We start from the raw sequence: 14,945 nt of genomic DNA, 5'->3' as shown, positions 1-14,945 counted from the left end.
TTTATAGCGCGGGGTGCAAGCCCGGGCAACGATAGCAACGATAGCTCACCAGTCATGTGTAATTCTGCGGTCCCGCTGCTTCGCATGAACAACTACTCGCGCAGAAGAAGCGCTTTCCTGACGGAGCTAGCGCGAGCACACCACGTCAACCAACGCGGAGCGGCAAGAAGAAAATCCCAGCTAGATACAGCTCCGTGCACCGTTAGCCGGCAAAGCGACCTGCCGCTGCGCGAGGCCGAGCGCGCTGAGCCCATATCGGCGGTACATCACAGTACCGCTCGGTTCGTAAACCTAGCCGGGGACAGGGCTACCCGTCGCGGCTAGGCCTCGACACCGCTTCCGAGATTCCGCGCCGACGCCGAGGCCAGGGACCGCCGGACTACCGCTGCAACGTTCTCGGGCCTGAGGGACAGCCGGACTACCGCTGCAACGTTCTCAGGCCTGAGGGACAGCGTACATGAGCAGCCGCTAAACTACTGCCGGGAGGACGCTGGGTAAGCCGCGCTGGGCTTTACGTCGACTGTGTGCTAGACGGCGTCTTACTGTGGGCGCTCATGGAGCGCCGTCGCGACGTAGAACCCTCGACGCTGAACATTCTCTCTGTGCAGTCCTCCAGGCTCTCAGCTTCAGGTGATCCGCCGTCTGAGCCAGCGTGCAGCCGAGTTACTGCGTCACCCGCAGTGGCTCCACCGGTCTCACAGCTGAACTGTGAACCGCTCATCGCCAGGCAGAAGGGCCCCACCCAGCGCTCGCGGGCACTTCTGCAAGACTTTCGGGTGGGGGCACCTATGGGGCGAATGGGCGTGGACACTCACAGCCAGCTCGATGTCATCTACCGGGTGCGGTTGGCAGGGCGGGCACGAGTTTTGCTCCACCGGGACCGTCTTGCGCCTTACCAGCCGCACGCCGGGGAAACATCGAACTCTGTGGAGGCCGGACCGCCTCAGGACTACGTTCGCGTTCATCCCTCACCTGCCAAAGGACGCCGGCGTTTCCACCGCCAGCGCCGACCGCCTCCACGCCTCCAAAAGGGTGGGGGCAGTGTGGCGTGGGCGGGGCGGCGGCTGACGACCAGCATGCCTTGCGGGGATGTCGGTGTGTTCACCCTGATGGGGAAGGGTGTTTGGGTTAGTGGCTTCGGCCCTGTTTGTGTGTGTGGGGGTGTGACGTGTGAAATGTGCTCCGGTTCAGGCTGACGCTGAATTGGATGTAGGCTCCTGAGTGAAGGTGCTGCTCATGCCATACCTGCTGTGTGCCTAATAAAGTACTCCCAGCCATTGCATTGGGCAGCAAATAAGCTCACTCGTCTCTCCAGCATTCTTTCCGGCGATAAAAACGCTACAATATATACTACTAACTGCTCAAACAACTACATATGAAACACTTGCATACATTTACATTTAGGCATTTGGCAGACGCTCTTATCCAGAGCGACTTACATTTTTATCTCATTATACATCTGAGCAGTTGAGGGTTAAGGGCCTTGCTCAAGGGCCCAACAGTGGCAACTTGGTGGTTGTGGGGTTTAAACCTGGGGTCTTCCGAACCGTAGTCCAATGCCTTAACCACTGAGCTACCCCTGGCCCACATATATGAAACACTCACACATACATATATACTACTAACTGCTCAAACAACTACATATGAAATGCGCGCGCACATACATACATACTTTCCGCGCACATACATACATACTTTCCGCGCACATACATACATACTTTCCGCACACATACATACATACTTTCCGCGCACATACATACATACTTTCCGCGCACACGCACGCACACACACACCCACATACTTTCTGTGCACGCGCACAAAGCCAACTGTAGCGGTGTAGGGAACGAGTGAACAACGAATCTTCAGTTTAGCGGAAAAGGGAATGGATAATTTCCTATAAGTCATTACATATCGCTAGAGTGTGAAAAAATTTTACTCGAAAAATAATTTATATTTTTATTATAATTATTTTTGAGGCGAGGACATCATATAAATAGGACACAATAATTTACATTTTGATTTAATAAAGAAACCATTCGTATTATATAGGCTAGTAATCTGTAAAAATAAATAAATAAATAATAAGTTTTATATTTTTTTATGGTATCAGTTTTTGTTTCAATAAATAATCTATATTTAATGTCCGTAGCGTGAAATTCCCACAGCAGCAGCGACAGGTATCCGAGGTGCTTGTGTTACCATGGTAACGCAAGGAGGAAGTGACGTTGCATGGTGTTCTGGTGAGTTATTGTTCATATTAGCGAAGGCGAGGAAACACATTTCACAAAACAGTATTTCTTTCTGTTGTAGGATCCGACATATTAGCCACAGATTCCGTGCTTCAATTTTCTTTTTGCAAATCATCACCTGCGTTTTCTGCCGCTGAAATATTCAGACATTATGTGGATAGTTCTGAATACGCCATGTGATTGAGCAGTGATAATACAAACCAGTACTACCATTTAGGGAGAATAAAGCGACAAGTCCGTCTACACTAAAATGCCTTCCGGTTACACTGAAATGCCTTCCTTTTACACTGAAATGCCTTCCGGTTACACTGAAATTACTTCCGGTTACACTGAGAATCTCATAGGTGAATGTGCGAGAAGAGTTTGTATGTATGTGCGCGGAAAGTATGTATGTATGTATGTGCGCGGAAAGTATGTATGTATATGCGCGGAAAGTATGTATGTATGTGCGCGGAAAGTATGTATGTATGTGCGCGCGCAGTATGTATGTATGTGCGTGGAAAGTATGTATGTATGTGCGCGCGCAGTATGTATGTATGTGCGCGCGCATTTCATATGTAGTTTTTTAAGTAGTTGTAGTATATATGTATGTGTGAGTGTTTCATATATGTGTATGCAAGTGTTTCATATGTAGTTGTTTGAGCAGTTAGTAGTATATATGTATGTGTGAGTGTTTCATATATGTGTATGCAAGCGTTTCATATGTGTGTGCATGAGTGAAGTTTGATTTAAGCCCTATACGGCGCCTCATAGTATTTACTGCAACGAGCGAAAATGTCACTTTGCGCCACCTGGCGGCCATTTTACGAATGACTTTAAAATGCAACTGATTTATTTTGGCTGCTGACGTTTTGACACGGCGGTGAGCGCGACGGTAATAACCATTCCAATTGATCAACTACTGTACTTGCTGGCTTTTGTTTTTTTTCACTTATAATATTTGTTAATTTAATTTAAATGAGGTTTGGGCTCAGGACTTCGATTCAGCATCGTGATTCTCCTCTTTAATTTACTACATAGTTTTAATCAGCGCTCAGTCACGCGTCGGGAAAACAGCAAGCAGACTGACTCTGACCATTAAAAAAAACGTTTGCGTTCATTTTCTGACGCGCTCCAGTTCACCAAAAACAATACAAAACAGCACACCTTATTTGCTTTCAAACATTTACAAAATGACAACGTTTTTTCGTTATTGTGAGTGTGCTTAAATAAAAGTTGAGTATTATAAAGGCATGTAGTCTTATATAGTTTTATTATATAGTTTTTGCACATTAATCCTCATCTGTTACATTTTTTAAAACAATAGTTTTTTAGCCTGTCACAGCGTGTGCCCAAATCAATATCGCTCCTCGCTCACTAGTTAGGCGGCTTCCACTTCAGATATGCGAAGAAGCGGGGCAGCGGAATTACAGTAGGCACGGATGGTGAGCTTTTCTTGCTAATGATCCCGGGCTTGCAACCAGCGCTATAAAATACTTGGGGTTTGTTGGTTTACAGTGGATTTTACTACGCAGTGTGAGTGAGACGTGCGCACAACAACGCGGAAGTGCGGCATGCAAGCGGGGCAAATGGAACGCGCATCGGGGACTTTAAAGAAGAGCCAGCGCAAGCGGACGGAGGCAGGAGCTGCTGTCCGCGGATGGCCATCGTACTCGTATTTCATAGCGCAGGGTGCAAGCCCGGGATCATTGGTAAGGATAGCTCACCAGCATGTCATGTGGGCATTATAAAATTTGTATTGAAAACTTCTAACTAAAAAGTGGCAGCTGGCATGCCTAAAAATAGACGCAGGTAAAAAAAATAATAAAACATTTTTCATAAAGTATTTAGGTAAAATTTCACCTATACAAGTGTGACAAATATGCAAAGAAAAAAATTAGGAAGGGGCAAATACTTGTGACAAATGGCACTTCACATGTAGTCAGATTGTTCCACTGAGATGAAACTGTGCCAGGTGGAGTTATAGCCCTTTTAAAATCGCACTAACTTTACACTGATATAAATAACTTTGAATGATGAAAAACTGACCATTTTGATTCATACAAATTCACATTTCATACAAACTTAAATGATTCTTTTGATTGTGTAAAGCTGCTTTGGGGCAATGAAAATTGCTAAAAGCGCTATACAAATAAAATTGAATTGAATTGAATTGAATGCTTTTTAGCACCCTTGTGACTCAATAATAGACAATGCACAGAATATTTTCTAACAGCCTGTAATTGATATATTTTAGCAGTATTGTCTTGCATCTTGTTAAATAAATAAAAAAAATATATCACAATCACAATACTGCGAAAATGTCTCATTTTGCTGTCAAATTGTTTATAAGCCTCCTGGGTCTCTGTGAGACTGGTGCTACTAGACAATGAAAATATTGTCTTTATACGTAGTTTTATATGTTGTTTGTCTTATTGTTCCTTCCTTTTTTCTTTGTTTTACAAATATACATCCGCATCCGCGGTAATAAACACGCTTTTTGTCGGCGGCGCACTTGCGCATCCGTATGCGTAGAAAAGAGATGCAATACTATGCTTTCTGTCATTTTTTTTTATATACATATATTTGCGTACTGACGGCCAGCGGCCCACCGGGAAAACTCCCGGTGCTCCAGATGGCCAGTCCGCCACTGCTCCTCTTTACTTTCCTACTGTACGTTCAATCAGCGCTTAAACACACAAAGTTTAGTAAATTTGTTTAATGTTAAAATTGTATTTCATAAGGTTTTGCCAGCAGTGGTACAGCGCAACGGGGGTCATTATTTACTATTAAAGAAACTTATGATGATCTGTCACGGCGTGCGTCATGATGCACTTCAATAAATCACAAACTTCAAACATTTCTCAATACAAACTTTACCGTACTGTACATTACAAAGGCATGATAATCAAAATATAAACAAACATATCGTGTGCCTTCTAATCAGGATTCAGGAGACATTAACAGATACATTTTTAAACACCACTTTTCTTTATCTTGCACGCTCGACACACTCGCAACCTCATGTCTTTTGTGTACACACAGCTAATAAAAACACATGACTGGTTAGTGTAGCGCTACTGGTTTTCTCCTGTAGGTGGCACATTTTTCATATTATCATATAAATCAAATGAACGATTCAAAATACAAAGTTAAATATTACATACCATTTATACCAAACAAAAAATAGGTATTCCAAAATGTGACCAAAAAAAAATGTTCTGAACAAAAAATACTTTATCTGTGACAGCTACAACAAGTAACGCGGTTTACGAGTGTTCTGCAAGACGAGCAAAGATTTTTAATAAAATTTAACTTGAAAAAGCATTTTCTTGGTTTACGAGCACCGAGTATCATGTTTCATGCATGCGCTTCTTGTTTAGACGCAGAGCGTCACATGATCACAACTGAGCCAACGGTTTTTCTCTCTCTTGCGCTGCGGAATCGTCTCCCCTGCTGGGTCTTAATGCTCGTCTCTTACTGGTATAATCAACATCTGCAAGCAGAATCCCCGGGCTTTGACTGCGCTTTCTCCATTCGTTATTACCAGGGGCGGACTGGGACCAAATAGTGGCCCTGGACTTCCTGGCCCACAGCAGCCCACACCATAATACATTGGCTCATTAATGTAGAGATAAGTTTTTAACACCAGTTACTAGTATAACAATATAACAAAATACAGAAGTCAATGCTATTTAAACATATTATTTGTAGTATCACTGAACATATATTGTGTCATATTAGTAAAACAAAGAAACGAAGACAAGAACATCAAGACAAACAACATATACATCTATAAAGACAATATTTTAAAAGGAATGGCAATAAAACTGAACAGATAAGCTGAAATAAAATCAGTAGCAGTAGCTTACACTAGTAAACTAGTTACTTATTTTAATTATTATGGTAGTCAATATTAATACGAAATGATGAGAAACATTATTTTGAATTAATATTGACTACCATAATAATTACTAGCACGAGTTAATGCTGCTACTAATTTTATTCAGTTTTATTGCCATTCTTTTTACTTGGCTCTGGTACAGTAGATCAGGGGGGACGTGTTGGTCATCATCAGCAGGCACTGGTTCATCATCACTGATGAGTGGTATGTCTTACAATGCATCAAGATGATATCCCCAAAATGCTAAATGTTCATGATAACTCACTTTCTTATAAAGTGTTTTGGTGAAATTCCACCCATACAAGGGTGACAAATATGCAAAGAAAAAAAAGCAGAATGGGGCAAATACTTTTTTTATGCCACTGCACATGTAGTAAGATTATTCCACTGGGATTAAACTGTGCCAGGTGGAGTTATAGCACTTTCAAAATCATACTAACTACACTGATATGAATAACTTTGAATGATGAATAGCTTTTTACCAACCTTGTGACTCAATAAGAGACAATGCAAAGAATATTTTCTAACAGCATGTAAATGATACATTTTGGCAGTATTGTCTTGCATCTTTTGAAATACATACAGAAATAAAAAAAAAATCACAATATTGACAAAATGTCTCACTTTGCTGTCAAACTGTTCATAAGCCCCCTGGGTTTCTGTGAGACTGGTGCTACTGGACACTGAAAATATTGTAGTTTTATATGTTGTTTGTCTTATTATTCTTTCCTTTGTTTTACAAATATGACCCATATGTTCAGTGAAACTTTGTTTTATGTTTTTTTATTGTGTTTTATTTTTATACTAGTAAGTAGTTTTAAAAATGTATCTCCACTTTAATGAGCCAGTGGGATGTGGTGCGCTGCTGGATCCAGCCTTACTGTCCCTAACCTGTTATAGGCAGAATCTGTTCATTTGAAGCATTTCACAGCATTTACCTCTAAAGCTTTTTCTTATTTTCACGTAACCTTTTCTTCTTCCTTCTTTTAATTTATGGAAATTATTATTAATATGCTCACAAAATTTGCTGCATCGAGAAAGGATCAATATCTAAAAATTTTAAGATGCCCACGTGTGTGAACAAAGAATACAAAAGTGTATAATCTTTAATAAAGTTAGCCTAATACAATATTGTTTCCAATGCTGAAGCAAACATGATCTAGTTTTAGTCTATTCATTGAATACAACGCGACAGCGCGCTCCGAGGTGAAGCGCACCCACAGCTACTGTAATCATCCATCTCACCTTTACGACAGGTGTGAAGTCATCAAACCGGTTTCGCTGCTGGGGGAATTCGCAGAATTGGGGGTTTTAAAACAAATTAACAAGACCGAGTAGACGTCTTTGCCTAAAATGTAATTCGCCAGCAAAACATAAACATGAATAGAAAAATAAACATAGTAACACAGTAGATATAAAATGTTTAATGGTAACAATTAAATCAGACTTCATAGTTGGATTTGATACTTTGAGTGTAATTCATAAATTTAGCATAGTAAATTTAGCATAGTAGGGGGGTCTCGCCCGGGGAGCAATTCAGTGTAAAACCGCCACTGCCTATTCTCCACCACATCACGTTCTTCCCGGACCTCGGACTAAACTCCGCGCCTTGCTTTTATAATGTGGAGCAAGCCCGAGATCATATTAACGTTAATTATCGCCAGCCGGAACGAATAGGCGGCTCCGTCCCTTTGGAAACTAATCAGGGAGCCTACGGAGTGAGCGAGTAGCGATAGTAGATTTGGGCACACGCCGTGACAGATCATCATAAGTTTCTTTAATAGTAAATAATGACCCCCGTTGCGCTGTACCACTGCTGGCAAAACCTTATGAAATACAATTTAAACATTAAACGAATTTACAAAACTTTATGCGTGGTTAAGCGCTGACTCTACGTACAGTAGGAAAGTAAAAAGGAGCAGTGGCAGACTGGCCATCTGGAGCACCGGGAGTTTTCCCGGTGGGCCGCTGACCAATGTGGGCCAGCCCAGTCAGTACGCAAACTGGGCCAGCCCAGTCAGTACGCATTAAAAAAAAAATTAGGGAAACCATAATATTGCATCTCTTTTCTACGCATACGGATGCGCAAGTGCGCCGCCGTCAAAGAGCGCGTGTTTGTTACCGCGGATGCGGCTGTATATTTGTAAAACAAAGAAAAAAAGGAAAGAACAATTAAACAACATATAAAACTACGTATGAAGACAATATTTTCAGTGTCCAGTAGCACCAGTCTCACAGAGACACAGGAGGCTTATAAATAGTTTGACAGCAAAATGAGACATTTTCGCAATATTGTGATTGTGATATATATATATATATATATATTTTTTTTTAGAAAGATGCAAGAAAATACTGCTAAAATATATAATTTACAGGCTGTTAGAAAATATTCTGTGCATTGTCTATTATTGAGTCACAAGGGTGCTAAAAGGCATTCATCATTCAAAGTTATTCATTTCAGTGTAAAGTTAGTGTGATTTTGAAAGTGCTATAACTGGCACCTGGCACAGTTTCATCTCAGTGGAACAATCTGACTACATGTGAAGTGCCATTTGTCACAAGTATTTGCCCCTTCCCAATTTTTTTCTTTGCATATTTTTCACACTTGTATAGGTGGAATTTCACCTAAACACTTTATGAGGAAAAGACAAATTTGCCTTTTTTTTGTGAGTTATCATGAACATTTTGCATTCCGGGGGTATCATCTTGATGCATTGTAAGACAAAAAACAATTGTAAAAACAATGCAATTTATGCTATTATAAGGAAAATATTTTTTTTTCCATTACAAGGATTAAAAACGGTAACAATGTCAACTTTAGAATCTAGAATCCAGAAGATTAAATTTACACAAATTTAAAAAGAGGCCTGAAAGTCTTAAGAAAAGCCTCAGATTTAAGAGGTTTTTAAAGTTTGGAGAGGTGAATTACAGTTCCTCTGAATGTATAGGTGAGAACAGCTGATTCACACTTGGGGAGAGTGAATAATTTGCATTTGAATGTTGTTTGGCATTGTAAAGCTCACAGTAACACTAAAAGAACAATAGGAATAGGTGGCACTAAAGAGGAGGATTTTAATTTAGACTATGAAAAAAATTATCCTGCGTCTATTTTTAGGCGTGCCAGCTGCCATTTTTTAGTTAGAAGTTTTCAATACAAATCTTATAATGCCCACATGACATGCTGGTGAGCTATCCTTGCAAATGATCCCGGGTTTGCACCCTGCGCTATAAAATATGAGTATGACCATCCGCGGACAGCAGTTCCTGGATCCGTCCGCTTGCGCTAGCTCTTCTTTACAGTCCCGATGCGCGTTCCATTTGCCCCACTTGCATGCCGCACTTCCGCGTTGTTGTGCGCACGTCTCACTCACACCGCGTAGTAAAATCCACTGTAAACCAACAAACCCCGAGTATTTTATAGCGCGAGTTGCAAGCCCGGGATCATTAGCAAGGAAAGCTCACCATCCGTGCCTACTGTAATTCCGCAGCCCCGCTTCTTGGCATTTCTGAAGTGAAGGCCGCCTAACTAGTGAGTTGTTAATGTTTGAAAGCAAATAAGGTGCGCCGTTTTGTATTGTTTTTGGTGAACTTAAGCGCGTCAGAAAATGAATGCAAACATTTTTTTAAATGGTCAGAGTCCGTCTGCTTGTTGTTTTCCCGTTCATAATCATTAGTCTACTTCTGCCGGTGCGCTGTGGAAAACTTTATGCATGCGGCTGAGCACTGATTAAAACTATGGAGTAAATTAAAGAGGAGAATCACGATGCCGAATCGAAGTCATGACTTGGAGACGGACCTTATACAGCTTCAAATAGAAGAGAAAAGGCTATTCATTAAAGAAGCAACACTAGAAATTGAATTACTGGAGTGTTACCTTAAGATGAGAACTTGTGCGTATATTAATCTGTTGCATGTTAAAAATCTGTTGCAAATTAAATTTTCCCATAAGAAATAATGGAAACTTAAATTATTCGTTCCACAGCCCAAGAAATAAATACAGAAAAATATTTTTTTATATAAAGCAAAAATAAAACAAATTAACCTGCACTTTACCTTTCAAAAAAGTTAAAAATAAATCCCGACAGATAAGTGTTTCCGTTTGTGCGTGAGGCTAGAGTAAGTGGAGACTCTTGCTTTCAGCCCCTCCTGTCTCCCCCTTCTTATCTTACACAGTAAAACTTTCTACTTTCGTCTGAATTAAACACACATTAATGGAAAGTTGTTTTCTGTTAAATTATTAAAGCTTCTTCGCTTTATTTTAATGTTGCTCGCGACAGCGTAACAGCCCGTTAATTCATGCTCGTGTAATGATGAGATGGACAAACTGGTCAATGCCCGTTCTTTTATTTGCTGCATTGTCGGGCTATAGTACAAACTTTCGGGTGAAGCCTGCACTTAAATCAAACTGAAAAAAACTACTGAAGAACAAAGCTCAGGCTCTATATCCTAGCTTACATCTCGCATTCGCGTTTACACACACCGGACTGCATTACCCACAATGCATCTCCCGCACTGGACTACACTTCCGTAAACAGCATTAATGAATCAACGTCTCTTTTTCGCTACACCGTTTTATCTGAAAAATAGAAATAAACATCGCTAATGACACTCATGTGAGCGCAGACTAACAGAATCACTGCTGTAAAGTAAAACAAACAAATGAACCAGCACCTTACCTCGGTAAAAAAATTTGTGACAGAGCCGAGTTTCTTCGAAAAGAAGAGTGTGTGTGTGTTTGTTTCTGAAGGGGAATTCACAAACACAGCCGGCAGTGTTAAATTATGCTTGTGCACAGACACACCGCGATAAAGAAAATGGATTTTTAACCCCTGTATGGAGAATTTCTTTTGCTTTACTCGCGCGCACACATGTGTTATAAGAAACAGTACATGCGCGCTTCCGAACACAAAATAAAATGTTTTACACACACGAGGTCAGTGTTATAGTAAACAGTACATGCATGCACGGAAGTTGATTATACCAGTAAGAGATGAGCACTAAGACCCAGCAAGAGAGAGATTGTGGGTAATGAGATTACCCACAATTTTGCAGTGCAAGAAAGAGAAAAACGGTTGGCTTAGTTGTGATGACGTGACGCTCGGCCTCAAAACAAGAAGCGCATGCGTGATACATGATACTCGGTGCTCATAAACCAAGACAATGTTCATTTTTCAAGTCAAAATTTATTAAAAATCTTTGCTCGTAAACCACATTACTCGTAATCCGAGGTTTCAATGTTTTTTCATTTTTCTTTCATTGTTTTTCAGGAAATGAAGAAATGAACTGCACAGCAGACCAGTGGAAACTATTTAATAAAAGTAATTTTAACAAATCCTGTCTCTCAAAAGTCTTCCATCTCCATTGTGTACCAAAATCTTTTGGGGTTCCTCTGGGCCATCTTCAATACAGGAAGGGTGACTCTTTCCTCTTATAGTGGCAATGTGGTGAATCACAACACAAGCCACTATGATGTTGCATGCCCTCTCTGGACCACGGACCCAGAGACAACGCAGACACTAAAACCTAGACTTCAAGATCCCTATGGTTAACTCCACCTTGGCCTGTGTTCGTCTGTGTGTCAGTGGTCCAGGATCAAGTTCAGAGTTGGGCGTCCTTAAATAGGGCAGACAAGCGTAGACTCTGTCCCCCAACAAGTAACTATAGTAGATGTGTTAATAATGATTCAAGTGTACAATACAAATTTGTAAAAAGAAAAAAAATATTTATAAAGTAAAACATACCCTGCTGAAATGTCTGGCATAATGATGACTTTTGGAAAATTCTGGCATCATGCACAGATCTTGGCCATTTTGCCTCAACATTAGTAACAATGTGGGTTGCCTCACATGTCACCTATAGTTAGTGGAACACAGTAATGATTTTAACATGGCAAAAAATTGAGGGAAAAAAATCAAGTTGTTACCTGTACATTGATGCTATGAATTGATTTCCTATTAACATAGTGTTGCGTCCCAGTCTAGGGTTGGGCCGTACAGCAAATGATTGGTTAGGGGTTCTATTTTAAACTGTATGAAGAAGGTGGAATATAATTGTGTAATATAACCAAAAGAAATAGACAGATACTTCAGCTGACAAAAAGACAAGGTTTGTATTACTTTACACAAAGCAAATGCAAATAGAGATACAAACACCACACCAGGATTAGCTTCAGGGTGGACCCAGGCCAAAATAATAAACAGAATGGTTATCTGTATTTTATAAGCTAGTTTACCTAAACAAAACAAACAAAAATACAGATAACTTATCTATCTCCCTGAACCAAAAACAGTGAATAAAATCCCTTTTCCCCAAAACAAATGGAAACCACACCCCTACTACTGGTGCGTGCACAAACATACAGTGAAATTATTTACAAAATATACTGTATATACAAAAAAAAAACAAGCAACCAAACCAAAAGGGACAAAGCAATAATCAAAGTCAAAGGGGTGCAAAAAAGTAAAAACCAGAATACACAAGCCAATATCAAAAACGCCAAAATCACACAAACTCTCTCCAAACAATCAACACCTCGCCTACACGCCTCCTCGTTCCCGCGTCTCTCTCCAGTTTATAAATGGTCTGGTCGTTGCTGATGTTACTTAGGGCGGAAGCGCACGTGTGGAAGGTCAAGCAGCTGCCAGTGTAGTTGCAGTCGGAAAACCTGGAGTGGAATTAGGAGCGACACGCGACCTGGACACTAGTGATGCGCGGGTCAGGTATTTTTCCAACCCGCGGGTCTCGCTTTTGCAAAATAATTAGCCCCGCCCCAGCCCCGCATCACTGTATCTATTTTTACAACCCGCAGCGCACCCGCGACCTTTAAATAGACATACTAGGCATTGTAATTCAAATGAAAACAGCCTTAGTCTTTATGATGTAAATTCGCGACCTCAATTTCTCCCGCACCTAGTCTTCCATCTTCACTTTTATTTCTTTGTTTTTGTTCTGACTGGCAGTGGTAGCTGCTTGGCGCTTTCGTGACTTGTCACGTGACGTAACCTTTTCAAAGAATTTTTATTCCCTTTTATAGGGAATTGCACGCAACATACATGGATTTTTATTTTTATTTTGTTTTTAACGACCAGCGCCAACCCGCCCCGCAAATAAAGTGACAATTTCTTTACCCGCCCCAACCCAACCCGCGGGTTACCCGCGGGGTCCACGGGTTACCAGGATGGAAAGATCAAATGTGTGTGTGTGTGTGTGTGTGTGCAAGATGAATACATGTATACAGTAGATACAGTGGCGGACTGGCCATCTGGAGCATGTTTACAGTATGTTACCGCGCATGCGGATGTATCACACTCCCTCAATATTATTTAATTCAATTCAATTTTATTTATATAGCGCTTTTAACAATGGTCATTGTCTCAAAGCAGCTTCACAAAGATAAAAGAAATAAAAAAAATAATAAAATAAATAATAATAATAATAATAAAAATAATAATAATAAATTGTGTATGTGTGAGAAAAATGTGTCTAGATAATAATGAGATGAATAAATGAAATTTCTCTGATGAGCAAGCCAAGGGTGACGGCGACAGTGGCAAGGAAAAACTCCCTGAGATGGCAAATAGGAAGAAACCTTGAGAGGAACCAGACTCAACAGGGAACCCATCCTCATTTGGGTGATAACAGATAGGGATGATATAACACCATGTGTGTTATGCAGCTGAGAGTACAATATAACAGAAATTCTTTAAATTAACATGAAGTTCAGTTCAGCATAGGGATGAGTCAGTAGGTGCAGAGGGCAGATGGGGTCTGGATCACTGGGAGCACAGGAGCAGGATGTGTAGCTCCAATCATAATAAGGCAGAATTCAGCTGGAGCTGGTCCTTCTCTGGATGCCTCAGGATCCTCACAGGGTTGGCCTTTATCTACTGAAGCTGGTACAATCTCTAGATGCCTCAGGATGGGTAGAAAAGTACAGAACAGATGGAGAAAATTAGCGTAGTTGCCATTCAGAATGGATGTACTGGAGTATGAAGTTATGGGATGAGTTACGCGTATGCCAGATTAAAGAGATGCGTCTTGAGTCTACTTTTAAACTGCGAAACTGTGTCTGAGCCCCGAACACTGTCTGGAAGGCTATTCCAAAGTTTTGGAGCTAAATATGAAAAAGTCCTGCCCCCTTTTGTAGATTTTGAAATTCTGGGAACTACCAGAAGTCCAGAGTTTTGTGATCTTAAGGAGCGTGGCGGATTATAGCGTTTCAGAAGACTGGTTAGGTATGTGGGAGCTAAACCATTTAAAGCCTTGTATGTAAGTAATACTATTTTGTAATTAATTCTAAACTGAACAGGTAGCCAGTGCAGGGATGATAATATTGGGCTTCTATGATCATATTTTCTGGATCTAGTGAGAACCCTGGCGGCTGCATTTTGGACTAACTGAAGCTTGTTTATTGAGGATGCAGGACAACCACCTAGTAATGCATTACAATAGTCCAGTCTGGAGGTCATGAATGCATGAACTAGCTTTTCTGCATCAGATACGGATAAGATGCTCCTAAGTTTGGCGATATTTCTAAGATGGAAAAAGGCTGTTTTTGTGATATTGGAAATATGATTTTCAAAGGACAAGTTACTGTCTAATATTACGCCCAGGTCTTTTACTGTTGAGCTAGTAGTAACAGTACATCCTTCTAAACGCAGGCTGAATTGTGAAAGCTGTTGTGTGCTGGTTTTTGGGTCGATGAGTAATATCTCTGTCTTGTCTAAGTTTAGTAAAAGGAAGTTATTGGTCATCCAATCTTTTATGTCCTGGACACACTCGGTTAATCTAGACAATTTAGGTATTTCGTCTGG

The 14,945-nt window shown here is 40.8% G+C and overlaps 1 protein-coding gene across 1 annotated transcript in view; it reads right to left on the bottom strand.

Moving 5' to 3' along the window:
• Nucleotides 1–511: 511 nt before the first annotated feature.
• Nucleotides 512–14,945, bottom strand: part of LOC128544949 (polyserase-2-like) — a 32,036-nt gene continuing 17,602 nt past the window's right edge. The window contains exon 10 of the mRNA XM_053515264.1: nucleotides 512–666. Within this exon, the coding sequence (XP_053371239.1) occupies nucleotides 512–666 (155 nt within the window). The remainder of the gene's footprint in view (nucleotides 667–14,945) is intronic.

This window comes from Clarias gariepinus, chromosome 16 (genome assembly GCF_024256425.1).
Source record: "Clarias gariepinus isolate MV-2021 ecotype Netherlands chromosome 16, CGAR_prim_01v2, whole genome shotgun sequence".
Classification (NCBI taxonomy): domain Eukaryota; kingdom Metazoa; phylum Chordata; class Actinopteri; order Siluriformes; family Clariidae; genus Clarias; species Clarias gariepinus.
Note: the sequence above shows the minus strand (reverse complement) of the source record. Positions and strands in the feature narration are given on the sequence as shown.